The 26,195-nt window shown below is 36.8% G+C and overlaps 1 protein-coding gene across 11 annotated transcripts in view; it reads right to left on the reverse strand.

Moving 5' to 3' along the window:
* INTS6 (integrator complex subunit 6) overlaps positions 1–26,195 on the reverse strand; it is a 111,477-nt gene that overhangs the window by 36,098 nt on the left and 49,184 nt on the right. For 8 of the 11 annotated variants that reach the window (XM_006083562.3, XM_014449319.2, XM_023748745.1 and 5 more), the window contains 2 exons: positions 7,999–8,182; positions 654–779 (listed from right to left, as the gene is read on the reverse strand). In XM_006083562.3, the coding sequence (XP_006083624.2) occupies positions 654–779; positions 7,999–8,182 (310 nt within the window). Of the gene's footprint in view, positions 1–653; positions 780–6,462; positions 6,501–7,998; positions 8,183–26,195 lie in introns of those variants that run through there. The other 3 variants (XM_014449327.2, XM_023748777.1, XM_023748771.1) reach the window with 3 other exon arrangements.

The raw sequence follows: 26,195 nt of genomic DNA on the forward strand, positions 1-26,195 counted from the left end.
AAATAAAATAAATACATTCCATGCCTAACAATTCAATTAAAAATTTAAAAAACAGAAACAATGATACAATTTATATAATCTTAACTGTCTTCTGCTCCTTTCCTATAATCCCCCTCTCTGAGGATACCCATTTTTTCATCTCTATGACCTTTCTCTTCTCCCACTCTGTGGATCACCTCTGCCAAGTGTCGTTAATGACTTTCTAATTCTTGTTATAAGCTCCATTGTATAATGCAGAGGGTCCAGATGTAATAGTTGTCCACTGGTTCTAAGGTAACTCCTTACACCTTTTAATATAAATAGTTCATGATCATAGAATATTGGAATAAAGCTAGGTGGAGCTTAGCTGGAGTTAAATAATTCAGTTTAATGGTAAAGGCTGGTTCCTCGTGTTTGGAACCACATAAATCATTTGGTTCTGGCCAGTCTGATCCTTAGAAAAAAATAGTGCTAAGGAATTAAACAAACACCTAGAGTTCGCTCCTGTGAATTAAAGGACATGGGAGAAGCATATATACAGGAGAGAGACAACATTATAATACTAACAAGGAATATGAGGTTGCTTAAAAAGGTCTATGGCTCTTATTTTTCAATTGTAGATGAATAATTGATACAGCAAGTTTAGAATGTCTATAAGAAAAGTGTGATAATACCTTCTACAGGGGAAGGATCTGGTCCTGCTTTTTCAAAGTTTATTACCACTCCACTTTGCACTTTCTGCACCAAGGACTCCAGACACTGATTAAGCATTCTTGGAGAACATACAGAGTAAGAGCGACCTGAGATTTTTTTAAAAAAGTAAAATAAAGTGAACTAGTCAGTTGTAGAAAATCCTACCTTTAGTAAGAAAGAATAATAGTGGATTTTCTGACAGTATATTGGTTAACAAAAGTTCAATGGTAAAGCTTGACTTATTTCATTATCTTATGCAAGAATGAACAAAATAGAAATTTTCAATAAACCAACAATTCCATGTCATGAGAGTCTATAAATTTTTTCCTTCCAATAATGGGTACATGGAAAATAGAAATCTTGTTCTGAACAAACCACAATAAAAATGTCATATTTTACTTATATATGATATAAAGTGTGATTTCAAAAATATAGACATAAAAAACTATCTCCAACTGTTACCCAATACAATTAATTTATCTTTACTATACTAGTACATACACAACATCTAGGATCTAGCTACCCCAAAACCTTACTCCTGCTTAACAAGTATTATCAATAAAATTAATGCTAAGCACATAGGAGATCACGTATTTAATTGATCTGCTGACAGTTATTGCTTATTTTAAATATTTTCATTTTAATATACAGATGATAGCATGTGCTTTTCTAAATTTCATTTGGCTTATATGCTTGAAAATTACCTATCTTAAATAAATTTCCCTTTTGAATATTTTAAATCTACAGGATTTTTAGTTCAGAAGCATTGAAATGCTAGTAATTAAGAAGAAAAGACTAATAAAAGGATCCCTTAAACAGAAATTTTCAATATATCTAGACCTGTGCTATCCCATATGTGGTCACTGGCCACACATGGCTACTGAAAACTAAAAATATGGCTAGTCCAAATTGAGATGTACATTAAGTTTAAAATATACACCTGATTTTTAGTCTTAATATGAAAATTACATAAAATGTCAACAATTTTAAATATAGATTTCACATTAAAATAATATTTTATATATATTAAGATATTATTAAAATTAATTTCACCTGTTTCTCTTTAATGTGACTACTATAAAATTTATAATTACATATTTAACTTGAACCATACTTCTATTACATGTGTTAAAATAGACCAATACTGAAAAGCTTAACAATTAAAACAATCTTTAAACATCTTACAACATAATTTGCAATGAGCTTAATATGAAATTTTACAAATTCAACAATTCAATCAAACATGACTATATCATTGTATCTGACATACCAAATTACCCATATCAATTTATATTTAACATGTGATTTGCTAAAGGCTATTCAGAAAAGAAAACATTAGGCAGCAGTGTGGTTCAAATCCTCAGAGTCAGCTTTACTTAGAAAGCAAGTATCATATACAAAGTAACTTATCATTATAGGATAATGATAGCTGGAATCATAAAAATACCTACCAATTACAGAGTGTCTATGTGCCTGGCACTATTCTAATCATCATATTAATTTATTTAATCCTAAGCAACAATGGTTGGGCTAGGCCACTTTCTCCCAATAAGAAATAAGAAAACTGCCGAAACCGGTTTGGCTCAGTGGATAGAGCGTCGGCCTGCGGACTGAAGGGTCCCAGGTTCAATTCCGGTCAAGGGCATGTACCTGGGTTGCGGGCACATCCCCAGTAGGAGATGTGCAGGAGGCAGCTGGTCGATGTTTCTCTCTCATCAATGTTTCTAACTCTCTATCTCTCTCTCCCTTCCTCTCTGTAAAAAAATCAATAAAATACATTTAAAAAAAAAAAGAAATAAGAAAACTAAATGCACGAAGAGGTTAACTAATTTATCCAAGTTAGTACACTAGTACAGCTAAGATTCAAATCCTTAGAGTATTAGAAACTTTAATCTGGGTATACTTTGTTCCCCGGAAATCATGATGTTAATTTGAAATCAATATTGTTTTAAAAGTCTATATGGAGTCATACTTAATTGAAAGAATTAATAAATTATTTTTTCTCAGGCAATTCAAAAATGTACATAAAACAATACATTAAAAGGCTGACCATCTTAACACACAAAGTATGTAGAAGACTATATAAAGGTTGAATATCTTGTTTCATGAAACTTAAGCATATTCCTAAGATATCATTAAAAAACAAAAATTTTTAAGTGTGAAATTGTGGGAATTCTCTCTACTCCCCTAACCTGTGTCATCAATTAACTGATTAGGAAAATGTAAGTAAATGAGTTATGATCCTAGTATGAAATAAAATTACTAACAAAGATGTTTAACAAAAATTAGAGAAAAAGTAAACTTGAGTGTGAATAAACTTGAGTCACTTGGCAAATAACAAAAATCCATTATTTTTTTTTTTGAAAGTTAAAGAGAAATTTTGCCATTTTTACAAAGTGAGCCTATATCCTACAGAATGTTTCTCTTATTTTCTGTGTAAAAACTCACCCCTTTGAATGTAAGATACTTTGAAGCATAAAGTTTCTAGGATCACTCGTTACATTTGTGCAGAAAACACACACCTTCAAGCCAAAAAGCTGGCTCACTTGTGGTTATGTAGAATCCACCAAAATTAAAATAAAAATCTAAATACAGGAGCCTGAAGACAGTAAAGTGAAAAAAAAAAATACAACTTTCCCACAGAAGTCTACTAGACAGCATTTTAGTATAACAGAGAAACAAAAGAAACATTTCTAAGTTGGGCAACAGTCCTTAACAGAGGCTAAGTTAAACTGATTTACTCTAGAAAATTGTCTTACAATTTTTATGAAATGCTTTTGATTCTCGATACTTCCACTGACATATCTATTAGGCATTTTTTTTATTTGAAATCATCCCCCTGCCTCCCTGACACCTGATTTTCCCCAGTGTACCCATACAAGTCCATTCACTTCCCCTTGTTCAGGCCAAAAGGGATAATTTAGGAATCATCCTTGATTCCTTCTTCCCTCATTGTCCTTATCCTTGGTTCTCCTTTGCATCAGATCTCCTTACCACCTCCAAACCTAGCAATTTAAACCAAAGTACAGTCATCTCTTACTAGTCCATGCTTTAATTCTTGCCACTTTACAGTATATTTTCATCTAGGAACTGAAGTGATCTTTCAGAAATAGAAATCAGATGTCACCTCCTATAAAAAGCCCTGTAATGGCTTCTCATTGCAGTAGGAAAATAGAAAATATTTATTATGACCTAAAAGGATATTCAATATTTGGTCCTTGCTACGTCTCTACACCTGTTACTCTCTACTTCCTCCCATGTAAGCTCTAGTCACATCATCCTTCCTGTTGCTCCGAAAATACAGAGCATGCACCTTCCCTTACTATTTCTTCTGCCTAGATCTTTCTTTACCTCATTATTCAGATCTCTACTCGTATGTTACACTTGTGATCATTTCTCAACATATACAAATATTAACTCACGTTTACAACTGAAATAACATAATGTTGTATGTCAATTACACCTTAATTGAAAAAAAGAGGGTGGATGAACATGCTGTAACAATAGTTTTAGCCAGATTAATATTTTTAAGACATACCAGGGCTGATTTAATTTCTATTCAAACAAGTGACATTAACTTCAAGGTTAGAGATATGCAAATGTAACTTATTTTTAAAACTGTTGTTTTGTTTACTTCTTTACACAAGATAACAATCTCCAAGGATAAGCAATATTTCAAACTGATTCAAACGGGAGTAAGCATATTCTTTAGGTATATAGTTTAAAAAAAGTGGGGGGCACCTCCTCAGATTTCCCAAGAATATTCACTGTTTTTCTCAAGTTATTCTCTAAACTCTTACCCTATTTTTTTCTTCACAATAAGTAGCACTCCCTACAATAATATTTATTCATTTTACACGCTTTCATGTCAGACAGTCCCAAAATGTAAGCTTTCGGACTATTGTTCCTGCTGTATTCCCAGCATCAAGAATAGTTATTTGGCCCTAGCTGATTTGGCTCAGTGGATAGAGCATCGGTCTGCAGACTGAAAGGTCCCAGGTTTGATTCCAGACAAGGGCACGTGCCCAGGTTGCTGGCTTGATCCCCAGTAGGAGGTGTGCAGGAGGCAACCAATCAATGATTTTTCTCTCATCATTAATGTTTTTATCTCTCCTCTCCTTTCCTCTCTGAAATCAATATATAAATATAAATATATATATGTATATATATGTGTGTATATATATATATGTGTGTGTATATATATATATATATATATATATAATAAAAAAATCAATCAATAAGTGCATTGGAACAAATCGATGTCTCTCTCTCCCTCTGTCTCTCTAAAATCAATAAACAAAAAAAAATTTTTTTAGGTAATTTTTATTTTATTTTATTTTTTTATTGATTAAGTTATTACATATGTGTCCTTATCCCCACATTACCCCCTATCCCCCCGACTCATGCCCAAGCCCCCCTGTTGTCTGTGTCCATTGGTTAGGCCTATAATCTTGCATATAAGTCCTTTGGTTGATCTTTCCCCCTTACCCCCACCCTTCCCTACTTTCCCTCTGAGGTTTGACGGTCTCATCGATTTTTCTCTGTCTCTGATCTGTTTTTGTTCATCAGTTTATGTTGTTCATTATATTCCACAAATGAGTGAGATCATGTGGTATTTATCTTTCTCTGACTGGCTTATTTCACTTAGCATAATGCTCTCCAGTTCCATCCATGCTATTGCAAATGGTAAGAAATCCTTCTTTTTTACCGCAGTGTAGTATTCCATTGTGTAGATGTACCACAGTTTTTTAATCCACTCATCTATTGATGGGCACTTAGGCTGTTTCCAAATCTTAGCTATGGTGAATTGTGCTGCTATGAACATAGGGGTGCATATATCCTTTCTAATTGGTGTTTCTAGTTTCTTGAGAATAGTTATTTGGCATAGAGTGGGTGCTCATTATTACGTGGTAGTTAAAGAAAAATGCTTACAATGACAATTATAATTTTTTTTAAATAAAAAGCAAACATAAAAAATATATATAACAAAATGTTAATCATTATTTTGGCAACGCAGGCAAATTTCTTTCCAATTTTTTCCTCAGTGAACATGAATTATTCTACAATGGGAAAAATAAATGTATACACGCTACTCATACCATTAAGTCTTTAAAAATGCACAAGAAAAAGTGCACAAGAATTAGTATTGATTACATATTACATAGTGTAATACCAATGAATATTAGCTTTTCTGTTCTTTCTACCTTTCTGATATTTTAATCCTCAAAACTTTCTTTAGTGAAAAATAAATACAAAAAACGTATTATTGAGATACTAGAGACCTGGTGCACAGATTCGTGCACCGGTGGGGTCCCTCAGCCTAGCCTGCACCCTCTTGCAATCTGGGACCCCTTGGGGTTTGCCGGACTGCCGGTTTTGGCCCAATTTGGGGGGCTGAGCCAAAATCGGCAGTCTGACATCCCCTGAGAGATGTAGTAGTGCACAAAGTGGCAGGCAGCCGGGGAGGAGCCCGAGCCAGGCACCGTGCCGCTCCCGCTCATCCTGGCCCTGCTGAGCCTGCTGCCGCCGCCGCACTGACCACCAGGGGCAGCTCCTGCATTGAGCATCTGCCTCCTGGTGGTCAGTGCGTGTCATAGTGACCAGTCGAACGGTTGACCGGTTGCTTAGGTTTTTATATACATAGATATGAAAAGCATTTGAGCCACTTCCCACTATTGCTAGCAAGAGCATGAAAAGAGGGAAATAAAATAGTACTTCAGGATGTATATTTGGGAAAAGCTTCCTAATTTCTTAACCAACTAAGGTTTCTGGGTCATTAAGAGGTATTACCAAGGGTGACTTCGGAATCTTCTCCTCTGGAGATGTTCCTTTCAAAGAATAAACAACATAATTTTAGTATATTACTGCCCAAAGGCAAGGACATTAACTACTACATGAGGTCTTAGGTTCTTTTCAGACCCTTTCTGATTATACCACTCACTTCATTTCACACTCTGAATATTCTTGATGCTAGAAGTCAAAGTTACAGTACATGTAGTCCCATAACTTTACCATAATTCAAAGTTCAAACTAAGTAATTTATAGTAAGGAATTTCCAAAGTGAGAATATTTAAATTACAGCCTCAATGCCTTTCTTCAATCTGTTAAGTAAAAAACCTAGAGTTAAAAAAAATCAAATCAGGATTTTAGCAAGGCTGAAAACTAATATTTCCTGAATACAAATGTGCATCTACCCACAGAAACAATTAGGGCTGTCAATGAAAAATATTATCCATGCACAGAGAATTGTTAACAGTGATTCTTCAAATTCAGATGACAGATAGGTTTCCCTTTAAATTGTGTACACACATCTTTTTCTCTTTTGTAAATTAAATTATACGAGAATTCACGAAAAAGTACTTCTATTAAATGAGAACATTTAATAATAGAATAACAATTTCCTAACCAATCTACTTCACATACCCTTTATGTCTGTGAATTTTGCAGATGTCCAACACCCGTGGAATTTTAGAAGGCACCTAAAGTATCAATTAGACCTTATAATTTTCTTTAACTTATTATATAGCTGGCTATGAAGGAATCTCAATAAAGTACCACCAACTGTGTCTAGAGACTATGCCACAGGTCCCTGACACAGGTGAAATAGTGGTATGCCAGACTTGGACATTTTTCCATTAAATTCCTTCAATAATAACTAAAATGCTCTGTGAAAGCAAGACTGCTATGTCTGTCATATTCACTACTGAAGTCATAGAACAGTGCTTGGTACACACTAGGTACTCAATACATACCTATATGAATTAATCCACCTGTTAGCCAATTCCACAATAAAGAAGTCCTGAGTTTATTACATATTCTGTTTCAAGAGTTTTATTAATGTTAACTTAGCATATTGACTACCTGGACTAGCTGGGTATGACCTTACTACCTGTGTTTCCTCTAACACATCTAGCTTCCTCTTTGCCTCTGGGGAAAACTGCATTTAACCAGGCTTTAATCATTACATGCATAATAGATACTGATATGATTCTCAAAACATTTTTCACAGAAAATAATTCCATGACATTTGTAAATCATTGGCAATCTTTGTAGATAAGAAAATAAGTTTAACAACTTCAAATACCAGCACTTTCTATATGGGCAGAAAAAATTACCATTCATTATTAGATCCCAAAGTATTCATATCCTATTCAAATCAAAGCACAGACCTTCATCAATATAGTTTTAAAACCATATATGACTACTAATTACTAATATTATAACTTGTTAGACAAAAACAAACATGGAGTTTTTGAAATGTACATTTTAAAACATTCAGGTAAACTCTGCTTTAAGTCACTAAATTACTGCCAGCAAAAAACTTACCGCCTGTCACTTCACACATTGGTGTGATTGCAGAGTCATCTAAAGGCACACCTGTCAACTGTTCTGATTCTACTGACATGGTGCCAGGCAACCGCAACACTAATGCAAAGAGTCTCTGATCCCAACGAAAAGGTTCCTTGGTCAATTCACTTCCAGGCAAAGGAGAATTAAGAGGTAAATGGAGCTGAAAGTAAGGGGGGGAAAAAACAATAAGATTTCCACACGCTACTTTTCCCAAAAGGCCACATTAATTACACTTGTATTAAAACTACATCATGAGTGTCCTATCACTCAAAAAATAAGCCCAAAAGCATTTGCAGATATAACTAAAATAGCACATGAGATACTATTACTTCAATTTTCTTAAGCTCTTCTCTAAAGATCTCAATTGAAAGAATCTATAACTGTAATGTTTTTCAGATTTTAATTCAACTATCCACCAAGTGCTGGACTGTTTTCAAATAATCATTTCATCATCAAAATCACCCTTTTTATCCCTATTTTCTAGATTTAAAAAAAAAATGGGTCTCAGAGAAAATAAATGATTTTGGCCTCCTGGGTATGAGTCTGTACTTTTTCTATTACATTGCAGCAGTCCTAAACATCTCCACAGTTAATAATTTAAATATGCTTCACTTTATACATAACATACATTTCCAAAGCATTTGCAAGAAAGTAAATTTTGTCACTCTAATTGCATATTAAATGTTATTAAAAGTAATGATTCTTATCACATCTGAGTAAAAACAGAGGGTTTGGGGGTTGTTTGCATCTGTTTTTTCCCCCATCACCATTTACCTCCATACCCTATTTGCATGTGTGTGTGTTTTTTTTATGTCTTTCCTCTTCCCCAAAAGACCTGCTAAATCATAATCTAAGATTCTTAAGAATCCTGAAAAGCTTTAAAGTGATTCTAATGGGCACCTCTGTACCCACAGAGTAACAAGACAATTCACAGATCAATCTTAGCATAACTAAATGGAGACAACCAGACAGTATGTGTCTCAGAGTATAATGCAATAGGATGTAAAACATTAAAAGGAAAGAAAAAGGGAAAGGGAAAGGAAAGAGAAGGTTGAACCCGCATCTAGCCAAGTCCTAACTACCAGTTTACCGGAATACTGGGGATTATAGGAGGATCAAGTTTAACACCACCACACCTCAGCAATCAGGCAAATCCAGAATGTGAGATGTTCACAGGACAGATGACCTGGTTTCTCCAATAAATTAATGGCATGAAAATGTAGAGTGGGAAGTGAGGAAGGCTGATGGAATTGTTATAGAATAAAAGACAAAGAAAATCAAAAGGAAAGGTTTTTGTAAAAATCGGGAAATTTTGAAATATGTTATTAGAATTATAAACAACTAGAGGCCCGGTACATGAAAATTCATGCACTGGAGGGGAGGTCCCTCAGCCCGGCCTGCCCCCTCACACAGTCGGGATCCCTCAACAGCAGGAGGCGACCCGGAGATCAGGGGAAGGTGACGCCCCATCACACCTCTGCTGCTGCCACTGCCGGCAGCGCAAGCCTCAGCAGGCCCTGGTTACCTGAGCCTCGGGTGGCCCTTGGTGGCTGGGCAGCCACCAACTGAGGCTTGCCTGTGCATCGGGCCGGCCCTGGGCGGCTGAGGGGACTGGGAGACTCCAGAGGCAGATGCGTGGAGCAGCTGGGCCTGCCTGAGGGCGGGCCCGGCCTTGCTGCACGCCTGCCGCCCCGGCAGGGCTGAGGGGACTGGGCACCGCCATCTTGTGGCTGTGGGTGCCGCCATCTTTGAAGGTGTGACAGTCAATTAGCATATTCCCTCCTTATTGGATATGGGCGTGGCCATCTTTGAGGGTGGGGAAATCAATTAGCATATTCCCTCCTTATTGGTTGTGGGCGCCACAATCTTTGCTATGGCATGAGGGTCAATTAGCATATTCCCTCTTTATTAGGTAGGATATTTTAAGTGTGATGATGATATGGTGCTTAGGAAAACAAAAGTCCGTATTACTTATAAAATTTCTAAAAATAAAAATAAAGACCAGAATCAGTATACTGGGGAACTTATTTATACAATATTGGAGTTTTCTTCAAACTATAGAAGACACTAAAATTATTACTTCCAAATTAATTGCCAAAGTTTATGCTACTTTATTCATAAAGACAAACTTGCATTGCTTACAGCCTTTCTATTTCTCATCTCAAGGAAGACTTCTGAACTTAATTAATTATGGATTGAAGTCATTCTGCACCAACTTAAAACTCAAGTTTCTTCATTGATTTACATCAAACCATTAAAAGAAAATCAGATGCTATTCTAAGGAAAGGTCCTAGTAAAGCTCTGCAAATCTGACACCTCTCTCCAAAAGATTCTTGCCAAGAGAATATGATTCTTTTATCAAGATCAGCCAAGATTTTGTGACCATGGCCAGGAGTCATGAGCTCTTCCTCTGGCACTGACCCTACTTAAAGCAGAATTCAGAGGAGATAAGGAAGGAATGTTGGAAGATAACTGGCCAAGATATTCTCTGAGGAAGGTTCTCTAACCTCAAAGACTCTGTAACACTTGTAAAACAGCGCAGGAACTCCAAGCTCTTACTGCTGTTACCTCATCCTGCCAGAAGATAAATAAGAAAGCCTTTTACTCCAGACTAACCACCCTTGTACTATGGAAGTACAACTACTGGGTGCTTGGTCCTTTTCTCTTTAAGATCACAGAAACATCAAAGCACCAGTGACACTGGCAGAAAAGGGTTTCAACTGTTAATGCAATGCTCTGAGATGTAATAGATACGTGGATCTATCTCAAGAATCCAGTGGATAACAGCACTGCATAAGTGGTAAATAGAATAATGAGACCCCATACTATAAACACATACAATACATATACAAACAACTAATCAGATAATCTGACATACATACACACACAAAACTTATCAGATAATGATGAACATCTACAAAGGAGACAATATATAATGAAATATATAATGGCTGTATAATGAAAGATCTAGAATGTATTTCAATTAAAACAAACAAAAAACCAAAAATGGTGACAAGCATATTTTACACATTTTATAAACCTGTCAAATTTTATTCATTTTTCCTATTTCTTATTATTTCCTATTCCCATATCACTACCCTCTGTCATTGCTGGAGAGGAGAGAGGAAAATCCCCTATAGCTAAAATGTGCTAGTTAAAATTGGAAGGAGTGATAGCAGACAAACAGGGACAGGGGAAATATAAAAAGCCTGGAAGAAAATATTCTTAGAAGGGTTGAATTACTCCAAATCTAAAGTCTACAGTTGAAATTTTAGCAATGTCTTAAAATCACATAGAGAAGTTTCTCTGAATACATTGACTTTAAGAATCAAAGCAAATTGCATGTAAATCAATAAGAAAAACATAAAATTAACTGTTAGAAAAATATGTATTAAATATGAATAGATAATTCCCCCAAATGAAAAATGGACACGCACAAAAAATACTCAAGAAATCCATATGGCCTATAAATATGTGGAAAGATGCTCAAATACACTAACAGCAGAATAATACAAATTAAAATATCAAAGATATAATTTCACACCCATCACATTAGCAAAATTTAAAAGTATGAAAATACCAAGTAAGAGGATAGGCATACATAGCAATGGGAACTCTCATCACTCCTATATACAGTCATTTTGGAAAGCAATTTGTAATGTCTGGTTAGCTAAAGATGAGCATACTCTAGGACCCAGCAATGTCATCTCTAGTTATAGAGAAACTCTCATGTTCATTTTCACAAGAAGCCATGTAAAAGAACACTGTCTACAGCATTATTTTAAATAGAGGAAAAATGGAAACAACCTAAAAGTCCAATAAGGGAATCCTATATAATAAAAACCTAATATGCTAAGTGTCCAGTCGATTGTTCAACCAATGAAAGTGTAATATGCTAATGATATGATAAGGCCCCTCAACGGCTCACTATGACGTGCACTGACCACCAGGGGACAGAGATTTGACCGGTTGACCAGTCACTATGACGTGCACTGACCACCAGGGGGCAGATGCTCCAACCAGTATGTTAGCTTGCTGTTGGGGTCCAGCCGATCTGGACTGAGCAAGACAGGCCAGACACGCCCTGGCACTCTCCCACGGCCCCTCCCTGGCTGGCAAACCTCTTGTGTCCCTCCCTGGCCCCGATCATGCACCAGGCCTTTAGTCAATAAATAAACTGTGATCTATTCATAAACCAGAGCTGAAATGAATAAACCAGATTTCTAAAATTCAACACAGATCTCAAAACAGTATTTTTTGGATAATATAACATAAATAGAATTTGCTCTCTTTGGCTTATTACTTCTTTCATTCAATATCACAGGGCGAGATTCATCTATACTGTTGCATACAAGTGTAGGTTATTCATTCCCATTGCCATGCAGCACGTGTGGGGCAGGAGGGAGGGGAATACACTTTAACTTATCTATGTTTTTGTTGATAGGCATTTGGGTTGTTTCTAGTTTGGGTATATTATGAATAACAAAACCATGAAATTACAGTACATGTCTTTATGGAAAACATACATATGCATTTCTGCTGGATGTGCACCTAGAAGCATTATTGCTGGGTTAAGAGTATATGAATATACTTAGTTTTATTACATACTGCCAGTTTTCCAACATGGTTGTACCAATTTATACTCCAACCAGCGGTGACCAAGAATACCAGTTGTTCCATATCTCTTTCACCAACATTTAGTTTGGCTGTCTTTTTCATTTCAGCCATTTTGATGTGTGTGTAGTGGAATCTTAGTGGGATGTGAATTTCCCTGAAATCTATAGAGGATGAACACCTTTCATTAATTTCTTGGCCATTTTGCTATGCTCTTTCATCAAGTGCCTATTAATTTCTGCCTACTTTTTAAAAACTGAGTTATTGTTTTCTTATTGATTTGAAGGATTATTAACATACTAGAGGCCAGGTGCACAAATTCATGCACAGGTGGGGTAAAAAGGGGGGAGGGGGCCTGGGATGTGATAGGCCCTTCAGTTGGGCAGTGGGATGCCCTTGTCAGCCCGGGATCTGGATCCATCCTGATGACATTCGTGCTGGTTGTCAGGAGCCACCTGGCGGCAGCTTTTATGTTGTTGCTTTCTTGCAGAGCGTCTAGGGAGGGGAAATGGTCGCGGTGCCCAAGGCCAACTTCCAGGAGGCTGGCAGCACTGTCAGGATCATGCCAGCAGAGCTGGTCCGTCAGTGCTCCGGAGATTGGACCTGCAGGACTACTGAGGGAGTGAGTGGCTGCAGCTGGGCTGGTGGGCTACCAGGATGGGTTGGTTAGCTGAGTGGCGCTCCCGCTGTGGGAGCACACGGACAACCAGGGGGCAGCTCCTGCACTGAGCGTCTGCCCCTTGGTGTTCAGTGCGCGTCATAGCAACCGGTCGTTCCATCACTTAGGCTTTTATATATATAGATTCTAGATGAGTCCTTTGTTGGATATAGGCATTACAAATATCTTCTCCCACAATGTGACCTCTTTCATTATTTCAGTGGTATCTTTTGATAAATAGAATTTGTTATATTTTTCCTTTCATGGTTAGTACAATACTTTTGTGTCCTCTACAATCATGAAAATGTCTATTTTCTTCTAAAATCTTTATTATTTTCTCACATTTAAACCTGAAATGTATTCAGAATTGGGTTTACTATATGATACGAGGTAGGGGTAAAAGTAGATTTTTTTTTCTCTCTAATGAATATCCAATTCACATAGCCCCATTTTTGGTTTTTGTTTTAATCCTCACCTGAGGATGTGTTTGTACCGAATTTAGAGAAAGAGAAATGGAGAGGGAGGGAGGGAGTGGGGAGGGAAGGGAGTGGAGAAGGAGGGGGTAGAAAAAGATGGAAAGGGAAGGGGAGAAAGAGACAGAGGGGGAGGGAGAAGGAGAGAAACATCGAGCAGTTGCCTCCTGTATGCACCCCAACTGGGGGATCAAATCTCTCGAACTACACTTCAACTAACTGAGCCACACGGGCAGATGTAGCCCTGTTATTTTAAAAGGCTATGTTTTCTCTGTTGCTCTGGAACGTCACACAATCTTCAACTGGTTGACTATACAAATGTGAGTTTATTTCTGGATCCAAACAAATATGAGATGAAAAAGAAGGCACAAGGCAAAATGGTACACAGACTAGCATCCATAGGTACTGTTAAATAATTATTAAGTATAGTCTTATATATGTACAATATATACATGTAGTGAAACATAAACTGGAAGGCTACACACCAAATTCAAGGTAATTGTTGCTTCTGGGATGGGGAAGAGGGACAGAGTAAAACCGAGTAGAGGAACAAAGGAAACTACACCTTCACTATCTGCAATGTTCTGTTTCATTTAAATTTTTAAAAATCTGTAACATACAATTAATTGTATGTCAGGCAAATATGCACTAATTTTTATCAATTATTCTTATCCAAAATAGTATTAATATGGAAAAAAACTGTAAAAAAGCCAGTAAATTATTCAAGTAGTTGAATAATCTATACCTCTTTTATGACAGTGTCATTATTTTATACAAAACCCAAGAAAACTTCATACACATCTCAACTCAATAAAAGGTAAATCAGATATAATCACTAACCCCACATTTATAAGAACTCTAACAAAGTTCTACTTGATATCTATTAAAATATACTGCTGACAAGGTGGCCGAGTGATTAAGGCGATGGACTGCTAAAATATACTGCAAGAGGATAGACTATTTCCCTGAAAATTATGCCTGCTTCCACTCACTTTTTATGCACCTACCAAATATTAGGTATGTTGAGACTCTGGAGATTCAAAGATGCATAATAAAAACATGGTCCCACTACTTAAAGAGTTCTGAGTGAAAGGTTTCATGTTCCTAAAGGAATCTGTTTTAGAGATGTGTTTAAGGATAATCTAACAAACAGAAAGAAGAAGAAGAAGAAAAAAATCACAGTATGGCACCCTGGCCGATGAGGCTCAGTTCTCTGAGCATCATCCTGTGCACCAAAAGGTTACCATTTAAATCCTGGTCAGGACACATGCCCAGTTGTGCATTCAGAACTGGTCCAAGTGCATATGGGAGGCAACCAATCGATGTTTTTCTCCCTCTCTCCCCTTCCTTCCTTTCTCTCTAAAATCAATAAAAACATTTTTATTAAAAAAAAAATCACAGTTCTGGCTATCAAGATATTATTAGGATTTTTATTTCTTAACAGTTGACAGGAAAATAGTTTTATAATAGCTATTTTCTGAAACTTAATTGCAGGAAACTTTAGTATGAAATTTAAGTGTCTAAACTAATAATGCTAAAAAATTAGTCACTAATAATAACCACAGACTTACTATTATATGACAGACAGTGTTCTAAACCCTCTATATACACTAGTTCATTTATTCCACAGGCAGTATTATAATCCCTACTTGCAAATGATAAAAACTGAGGCACGGACAGTTCAGTAACTTGCTGGAAGGTGCATGGTAAATGGTGAGGAGACAGAATCGAAATTCAGGTAAGGTGGCCTCTGATTCTGTGCTCTTAAATAATGCTTACACTTTAGTGAAACCATATCTGCATTTTAAAAAATCAAGTGTTGAGATATTAATATTTAAAAAAAACAAAACTTATTTGCCCAGAAGGGTCTCCTGCTCTAATCCTGGTCAAGAGCACATACCTGGGTTGTATGTCAGAAAGCAACCAATTGATACCTCCCTCTCTCTCTCTCTCTCTCTCTCTCTCTCTCTCTCTCTCTGTCTTCTCCCTCCTACCTCCCTTCCTTCCACTCTCTCTAACATCAATGGAAAAAAATACCCTCTGGTGAGGATTAACCAAAAAAAAAACAAAAAAAAGAAAGAGAAAAAAAAACACTAATTCTATTTAATGGAAAGAAACTTTAATTATAAAAATGACCACTTTAAGGAAAAAAAAATTCAGATCACAGACTTCTGAATCAATCTAGTAATTTTAAGCCACAAATTAATATTATTAACATTTCAGATTGCTTGTCTGTTTTAATAAAGCACAATCCTATGCTTTCCCGCCAGTTACTCTTTTATCCAATGGAAAGAGGCAGCAATACACTTTTCTCCCTTTTGTTGGTTTCTTCCCATTCTCTGGTACATGAGTAATAACAATAAAATTAAACAATAGTTAATATATTGAGAACTTACTATGAGCCAAGCACCATTCTATGATCTTTTCATATATTTATAACAAATCAATGAGGTAGGTAATATTATCATCCCCATTTTAGAGGCAAGTTGTAATATAAGATTGTATGTCAGGAGACATCTGTTTGGAGAATACATGATTCAACTTTAGAGAATCTAAGGAAAACTGAGAATTTTAAGAATTGGATAAATCATGTGTAATTCAATAGTACAATAATTTTCCCATAACTATGACATTGATCTTCATTGGGGTTTTCATAAGATTATACTTGGCAAAACTTCCATCTAAATGGACTAATAAGCAAAGAAAATTATTTTTTATACTAACAAAGTTTTACTTTTACTTGAATACAATTGAGGTTTCTCTACATTATTATTTAAAATTATTAATTTTATTGATACCACAGTCCAGAAATCTTAAGCAATTATCTAACAGAAAAGGAAATGTAGCTCCAACTTAAATTTAGGAAGACTATTTTTCCTGCTTTCCTTTGGAGATCTATCTTATTGCCCTTTCACCTTTAAGTCTTTCTTGGAACTTATTTTTTTTTTAAAGTAAAATTTCTTTCTCCATAGGCATAAAAAACAAAGGGCAGATTAGGTAGGTGATAGTCTATCATTAGATATGCTCAAACTTTCTGTACATATAAAAGTACAATTTTCCCTTTATTTGTTTTATGTTTGATCATGGTTCAGACCCTCATTATTCGTGACTTTGCTAAGACTGGACTAAGGCTCAACTTAAATTTTAATTATTTAGTTACTAGAAGTCCGGTGCATGGCCTGGCCTGCAGTGATTGGGCTGAAACTGGCTCTCCGACATCCCCTGAAGGGCCCCGGATTGTGAGAGGGCGGGTCTCGCGTGACACACCCCAGAATAGGGTTCCCTCCTCTCTGGTTCCGGGTGCATCACCCAAGAACCGTAGCTGCCAAGTCACCTCAGCTTGGCAGCTCCTGCACCGAGCTTCTGCCTCCTGGTGTTCAGTGCATGTCATAGCTACCAGTCGGAGCATCTGCCCCCTCCCTGGTGGTTATTGCTACCTGTCAGATGGTCGCTTAGGCAGATAGATAGATAGATAGATAGATAGATAGATAGATAGATAGATAGATAGATAGATAGATAGATATAGCCCGGTGCATGAAATTCGTGCACGGGAAGGGGGGTGTCCCTCAGCCTGACATGCACCCTCTCCAATCTGGGACCCCTCGCGGGATGTCCGACTGCAGTCGGACATTCCTCTAGCAATCCGGGACCGCTGGCTCCTAACCACTCACCTGCCTGCTTGCCTGATCGCCTCTAACCATTCTGCCTGCCAACCTGCTTGTCCCCAACTGCCCCCCCGCCGGCCTTCTCGCCCCAATGCCCCCCCTTTCTGGCCTGATTGCCCCCAACTGCCCCCCCCCCCGCTGGCCTGATCGCCCCCAACTACTCCCCCTGCCGGTCTGCTCTCCCCCAACTGCCACCCACTGCCGGCCTGCTCGCTCCCAACTGCCCCCCCTGCCAGCCTGCCCGCCCCCAACTGCCCCCTCCCCCCCCGCTGGCCTGATCACTCCCAACTGCCCTCCCCTCCTGGCCTGATCGCCCCTAACCACCTCTGCCCCACCACCATGGCTTTGTCTGGAAGGATGTCCAGAAGGTCTCCCAGTCTAATTAGCATATTATCCTTTTATTAGTATAGGTATATATATAGATTTTATATTTTATATTTACATATATATACATATACATATACATATATATATATATATTCACTGAGCACCTACCATAAACATGGCATTTCAGGATTTAATAAGGATTATACTAAGCCAAATAAACAAGATTGGAGATAAAGTTTTAGCAAGCTCACTTTTTAAAAAACTGTTATAAGACCTCTGCTAATGAGGATTCTCATACATTGTTATTTACTTTTTAAATTTGCAAAATGTAAAAAATAAATAAAAGTCAACTAATAGCAAAAGAAGATTTAAAAAAACTATATTTAAAATATCTTTAAATCAAGAACCAAACATATTTCTCCTGGCATACAACCCAACTGGCTCCTGAATAATGATCATATCAGAGCTTTCCATGAATGTCAGTATTGACTGGTTTATACCAACACTTCAGAGGTGTCCTCTTGCACTTGGATAGTCTGCTAACTGGTTCTATTTGTGAAGTAATTCAAATTATACATCCTTTAATAAGTACACTTCCCACCTTGTTTAATGACCTATTTACCTGGCTGTCTATCCTACCATTTTAAAAGAGGGCAAGAAGAGGGATCTGATTGTTTTCTATGTCTCTCTCCCCCCCACAGATAGTATCTGTCAAATGAAAGAATGAGGCCCCTCCCATTCCCACAGCATAAGGAAAGCACAAAAGCAAGAGGAGCAGAGTAATGGCTACAATCAGAGCACAAGCATCTCTGTGTCCCTCCCCATCCAAGACACATACTGATGTGGATTAGACACACAAACAGGGATTCCACAGTCATGTATGTGAAACATTACCAGAACATCACAGAACTAATTAGGCCTAGTTCCAAGAGCTGGAAGTGTTTTTCTGTCCCTATGTATCTAAGCAGCTAATTATGGCCCTTGTATGTGCCCGCACATAAAGGACACAAAGACATGAGCTGCAAAACCTGCCTGACATCTAGAATAGGACTGGAGAAACAACCATCCCATATGTTGAACCCATAACAACAATTCCATCTAGCTCAGTGTACAGTACTCATAATGATAATTTGCATATGGGCATACTTCCACTAAGACCCACAAAATATAACCTCATATTCTTCACTTATTCAGAGATACAAAGAACATGACCATATATTTCTTGCAAAATTTTGTTTACCACACACACCAAACCATCATTTTTCTTTACAGTTTAATGCACTGGCTAATACCAATGAACTTGGCACAGTATTAAGGAAGTAATTAGGTCATTATAAATATTCAATTTTTAATTGTTATCATTAGAGGCCTTTTATAAAATAAGAATGGGGATCACAAATAAAGCTATAACACAGGAATTATTTAATGAAAGGTGACACATCAGACACTAATTTTCTACCTTCAAGAACATGTAAACAAATTGTAATATGGGGGTGAATTAGGGAAGACTCACAGAGAAAACAGCATCTGAGTAAGTTTAAAGAATGAAAAATATACTGAGAATCTATAAACTTTTGCAGGTTACAGGGAATATATAGAGTGAAAATCATGATTAAAAAAAACATGAGGTAAGAAACAAAAAACAAACACTGGGATAAAAAACTAAATGAAAATTCAGGACTGCTGGAGGATTAAGTACAAAAAAGAAGAGAAACTGAAGATTTTAGGAAAGCCTCTAAGAATGTGTACAATTTTAATATGGGGAAATAGAGGAATAACATTCAGGGAAAGAGAACGTGCAAGGAAAGAAACTGGAAACATTCAGAAAATAGTAGCCTACTTTGGGTCAAGTTTAGAGAAAATATAGAAGATTGACAATGAATTTTTCTTCATTTGCTAGTCATTTTCTAGTCTCTTCACTCTACTAAAATAACTCACACTATTAGTCATCAATGATTTTTTTTTTGGTCATTGTGGTAGATGAATGTGGTAAAAGTGTTTCAGGCCTAAGTCTTAACACAGGCCTCACAGTTTTGTTGTCACCTCTTAGGAGCCAGGTGCCATGTAAAGAAGCTTGAACTAGACTACTGACGATGACAGATCACATGGAGAGACAGAAGCCACAGGGACAAGAAGCAAGGTACCCACACAACAGTGAGCAGCAATGGCCAGACAAATAAATAAGGTTATCTTGGGTGTTCCAGCCCCAGCTAAGCCCCCAGCTGAATGAAGCCAACCCACAGAATCTTGAGAAATAATAAACTGTTGTTTTAAACCACTAAAATTTAGGGTGACTTGTTAAATAGAAATAGGTAACCAAAGGAGTCATAAAAACAAGTAGAGATTGTTCAGATTTGGCTTTCCAGCAGCATTCAAAACTATGTACCGCTTTTTAGAAATACATTCTTCCTTTGGCTTTCACGCTGAAGTACTTTCATGGTTTTCCTCCTCTTCTCTGGCTGTTCCTCTCTCTGTCTTCTACCCAAACCCTCAAACTGCAATACCTAGCCATTAAGTGCTGCACATCCTCAAGGCTCAGTCTTAAGTCTTGGCCAATTTATGCTCTAAACCCTCATCCCGCCTACCCACAGCTTCAGTTGATATATACACTCAGATAATATTTTAAAATTTTGTATGTCCAGCCTAGATTTTTCTTCTGAGTGTCAAATAATCTTCTGCCTACTTGATATTCCCTGTTGAATGGCTCTAAGGTTCCTCAAACTAACATGTTCAAAACTGAACTCACAATTTTCCTCCACCCAAAATGGTACTCTTTCAACATTTCCTAGCTCAGTGAATGGCATCATAATATATCCAGTTTTGTAAAAAGTCATCTTCCTTTCCTTATACCGCCAAATGTCAGCAAATTTGGTTGATTTAGCCTTCTAAGTATCTCTCAAAACTCGCTTCTTTCTATCTCTTCTATCATCACCAAATTCCTTGGCCAATGCAACACTGCTTGCCTAACTGGTCTTTCAGCAGCCACTTGTCTTCCTCCAAATAAAACCCTTGCTTTTATATTGAAAACATTATTTAGGATGACCTCAGAGCCCCTGTGTGGTATCAAGCCCAACCAAACTTCTTTTCCATTTTTTTACAATAATTCCTCTTCTTTATGTCTAAGTCACTTTAGCCCTCTCCCAACCCCTCATTCTCAAGCATACTTCCTTTGGAGGGAAGTCTTTGAACAATCTCTCTGCCTGGTATAACTATCCTTCTACTTTTTGTGTAGTAAATCCTACTCATCTCTTTAGATCTTAGCTTTCCATGAGCTCCTTGACTAAATGTAGTGCACCCTTATTGTAAACTCTCATAGCACATATTCCTCCCTTTTGTTGGATTTATAACAACTGCAATTTCACTTTTATCTATGTGCCATTTTTATTTTTTTTTATTTTTGGCTGATCTCTCTTTTTTTTGCTAAAAGTATTACAAAGGGTATTACATAAGTGCCCTTTTTATCCCCCCCACCCTTGTGTGACATTTTTATTAATGCTTGTTTTGTCAAAACCAGACCTGTGGAGGCAGAGCTCCTGCTTATTTTTGCTCACCATTTGATCTCAGAGCCTAGTACAATGACTGGTTCATAGAAGAAACTCAATATACCTAAATAAATAAATGAATAGGTGGATAAATAAGGTGCCTAGATAGGCTGTGAATGATACTAAGGAACTAGTGGACAATGCAAAGATTGGAAACATTGTGAACAGTAGAAAAATATGCTCAGTGGTATGCTTTAGAACAGCGGTTCTCAACCTGTGGGTCGCGACCCCTTTGGCGGTCGAACAACCCTTTCACAGGGGTCGCCTAAGACCATCCTGCATATCAGATATTTACATTACGATTCATAACAGTAGCAACATTAGTTATGAAGTAGCAACGAAAATAATTTTATGGTTGGGTCACAACATGAGGAACTGTATTTAAAGGGCCAGAAGGTTGAGAACCACTGCTTTAGAATAATTATTGCCATGTTATAAAAAAATGAAGGAAACGAAGACAAGTTAGGAAGCTAATGTAATACTTTAAAAAAATCACCAGTGTAATGGATGGTAACATGAATAGTAATGAAAGGAAAAAATAATAATAAAAGTAAAAAGCAAGGGACTGATACCAAAGACAATTACTGAGGAAAAAAGATAGTACAGTAAAACCTCATTATAACGGACTAATTGGGCTGAGGGGATGTCCATTAGAGCCGTAAGTCCATCATATAATAAAAAAGGATTTCCAAATGCATTATGTTAAAAAAACTGACAAATTAGTTTACCTGTTTATACTTCCATTTGTTTAATAAACAAAAATTAAGTATGCATGAAAAGTTTAATTAAGTAAACAGAAAGTTTTCTATGTGTATTGCTGTAATTTTAAATTTATACTGAATAAATCTAGTAAATGTGTGCATTCCCCAGTCACCTCCAGTAAACAAAGGCACACGGCTGGGGCGTGGCACACGGCTGGGGCGTGGCACACGGCTGGGGCGTGGCTTAGCGCATGTGAAACATCAGCCAGCACACATTAAAACTGCTGCAGAAAAGTCACACCACACAACAACAGAACAAATTAGCACGCACAATGTGGTGTGATCACGTGCTAATCATTCCCCAAACACTGTTTAGGAGCGGTGACTCTTGGATTTAAATATGTAGACTATAGTTGTAGATATGTAATATTTATTTATGTCAGCAAAATTACTGAAGTGTTTTTTCCAATATATGCCTCTTTGCTAAAATTTATTAAAAATAACAGTGAAGGGGAGAGATCAACCAAAGGACTTATATGCAAGCATATAGGCCTAACCAATGGACACAGACAACAGGGGGGTGAGGGCATGAGTGGGGGGGGGGGATAAGGGGTAATGGGGGGATAAGGACACATATGTAATAACTTAATCAATAAAGAAATTTAAAAAAAGGAAAAAGTAACAGTGAATTAATTTTAAAAAATAGCCTGTAATTTAATTATAAACAAATTTTGGTTAAAAGCATTTTAAAATTAATAGGGTATTAATTTTCACATATGACATACAGACTGGAAACTTTGTCCCTTAAATCCAAAGTCTGTTCAATCGAAGCCCACAAAAGCAAGGGCTTATTATATGTACATGTCTTAAGGCCCTGACACTTTCACTACCTCTACTGTTATAGTGATGATTTAACATATTCAAAATGATGTTATAAGGTATGGTAATATATGAAGCAAGATTGAAAAAAAAACCCCACTATAAAACTAAGTACCAAATACATATACACTAAAAAGAGATTTTTGCAAAAATACAATAATGTTCTCAATTCTAATGTATAACTTCACATAATTGTTAAATAATATCCAAATTATTCAGAATCTAGCGTAAAACATTTAAACTAAAATAAATTATAAAGTATTAGATCAGAAAATTAACTTAAAGCGCATTGACTAAAAAACATATATAGTAAAAGTTTTGTGAATCATATTGAGAGCCATTATTTTCTAAGTAACTAGGAGCATTTAATGCTTAAAGCACAAAAACATATCAACAAATTTCCTCCAGTGTATTATATTATGTCCCTATCTTCTGGAAACAGATTATAGCCCACAAAAATAATAATAACCTTTTCTTGATAATTCAAAGAAGTAGGGAGAGAAAAAAGCTTAAAGACTTCTTGTTCTTACCAAATATTAATCGAAATCAGAAAGTTAAGGGTTTCAATTAGATATCCTACATTGAATCAACTTATTTAATTCTCCAACACATCTATTACCTATAACTTAGATTCTAAGGTGTATCAATTTAGTGTATTTCCCCAAAATTTAACATTAATGTACATAATTTTTTTCCAACAAAAGAACATTAATTATCCACACAGCTGCACATCCCTTTCTTCTTCTATATCAAGTTTCATAGAATTCCAGTATCACAGACTGAGTCTAGGTCTTCTCCACATTGGGTCTAGAGCAGTGGTTCTCAATCTTGGCTGCACATTAGAATCACCTGGGAATCTTTTTAAAATCCTGATTTCTGGGCCTCATCCTCCAGAAACTGTTTCTTTGTTATGGGGTGGGGCCACAACATTAGCAACAAAGAAACAGAATTTCTGGAGGATGAGGCCCAGAAATCAGGATTTTAAAAAGATTCCCAGGTGATTCTAATGTGCAGCCAAGGTTGAGAACCACTGATCTAGAGGTTTTTCTGAATCCCTTTTGGCCCTTAGAGATTAAGCAGAACATCAGAGTCATATTTTATAGCCTGTGCTTATGATCTTGTTCTCTTTGGCACCTTTACTTTGAAAACTGTAATTTCAAGGTATATCAAAGACTACTAACTGGTATTTCATTTGCATTCCTATTTGGTTAACCTTAGATTATTTTTGTATTCTCTTTATTTCAATTATAAATTAGTAGATGCTAAAAAAATTGTCTCTATGCTTCCCTTTAAAAGGTTAGCTTTGGGCAAATGTTAGACCGGTGAAAATTGTATCCCTCATCTTCCGAAATTTGGCAATTTCAACTACCTTTATTTGCATTGGCTGTTGCAAGTTAGGTGATCTAATGTTGTATTTTTGTTTCAATGCTAATTCACTATAAGGTAATAATTTCCCTAAAAAGTTTCAAAAACAATTAGGGATCCAAATTTGTCTTAAACTTCTATGAGACTTCAAATTCCAAATAGATAACAGCATTTGTAATATATGAACCATGTTTGGATTCTGATTCAAACAAAACAACTGTGAGACAAGTAGGGAAATTGGGATATAAATTGGATATTAATTTTACTTCCTGGACCCTTTTTCAATTTTTTGTTAAGCTATAAAGATAAATCAAATTTAAATCATTTAAATTAAAATCAATTATATTTAAAAATTAAACTTAATAAATTTTTAAAAAATCAATTAAAATGTTAGGCTACAGAACACTGTAGATACACACACACATATATAAATATATATATTTAGATAGCCTTATGTGTTAAAGATAATGCCTACAGAAATATTTATGGGTGAAATTACATAATGTTTGGAATTTACTATAAAATATTTCCCGAAAAAGTGTGTATGGAGGTAGGGGCAGAACAGATGAAACAATAATTATCCTGCAAAATGTATTCAATTATAGAATCTGAGCAAGAGCTCTTGAAGTTTATTACTTCATTTCTCCAATTTTTGTGTATTTTGAAAGCTCCATAATAAGGTTTTTTAAAATTGGACATAGGTGAGTTAATCAACACAATTAAAAATGTACACAATTATGCCCAGGCCAATGTTTCTAAGTGGTTAGAGCAGGGGTGGGCAAACTTTTTGACTCGAGGGCCACAATGGGTTCTTAAACTGGACCGGAGGGCCGGAACAAAAGCATGGATGGAGTGTTTGTGTGAACTAATATAAATTCAAAGTAAACATCATTACATAAAAGGGTACGGTCTTTTTTTTTTTTAGTTTTATTCATTTCAAACGGGCCCAATCCGGCCCGTGGGCCGTAGTTTGCCCACGGCTGGGTTAGAGCATAGGCCTATGCATCAAAGGGTTGCAGGTTTGAACCCGGGCAACCAATCAATGTGTCTCTCTCACATGGTTCTCTCTCTCTCGTTCTCTCTCCCTCCCTCTTTCCACTCTCTCTAAAAATCAATGGGGCGAAATTACACAAAACTAAAAGCCTCTGTGGGAAGGAAATGAGAATGAGAAGGAAAGTATTGCTTTTATTACAAGTGTGCCTGTAAACAATTATTAGCCAAACTAGAGGCCCGGTGCACGAAATTCATGCATGGGTAGGGTCCCTATGCCTGGCAGGCGATCAGGGCCAATCTGTGCGGTGACCAAGGGGCGATCGGGGGGCCCCGCTGGCACCCACCTTAGCTGGCCTGGCGCCACCCACTCACAGGCCCTGCCACCACTGCTGGTCACCTCCCTCTGTGGGGTGACAGGCGGGATGATTGGGGGCCTCCACTGGCTGGCCTGGGGCCTGCAGGCTAGGGGCAGCTCCTGCATTGAGCGTCTGCCCCCTGGTGGTCAGTGCGTGTTATAGCGACAGGTCGTTCTGCTGTTCGGTTGATTTGCATATTAGATTTTTATTATATAGGATATTTATGGTGCTTAAACTGAAATGTTTTAACTCTTTTAAACAGAATATAAAAATCTCACCTGACATAAGCTGCTAGTAAAGCAAATAATTTAACCCCTGTGAGAGCTAAATGATCCATACCTACACAGTGACACAGGCAGTACCAGAAACAAGTCCATTAAAGGTTATTTCCTGGTGGAAAGCCAATTTCTCCTGAAATGCTAAAGAGGATAGGGAATAGATGGATAACACTTCTTAGAATTAAAGAAACAAAGAATTATCATTTGGGGGTAAAAAGGATAAGGAAACCTTGACACAAAAAGATTGATAAAATTGTCCTAAGTTATTGCAGATTCTAGAAAAAACACACACCAAGATTTAAACACACCAAGTTTTCAGGCT

The sequence above is a fragment of the Myotis lucifugus genome, unplaced genomic scaffold, assembly GCF_000147115.1.
Source record: "Myotis lucifugus unplaced genomic scaffold, Myoluc2.0 scaffold_7, whole genome shotgun sequence".
Lineage (NCBI taxonomy): Eukaryota > Metazoa > Chordata > Mammalia > Chiroptera > Vespertilionidae > Myotis > Myotis lucifugus.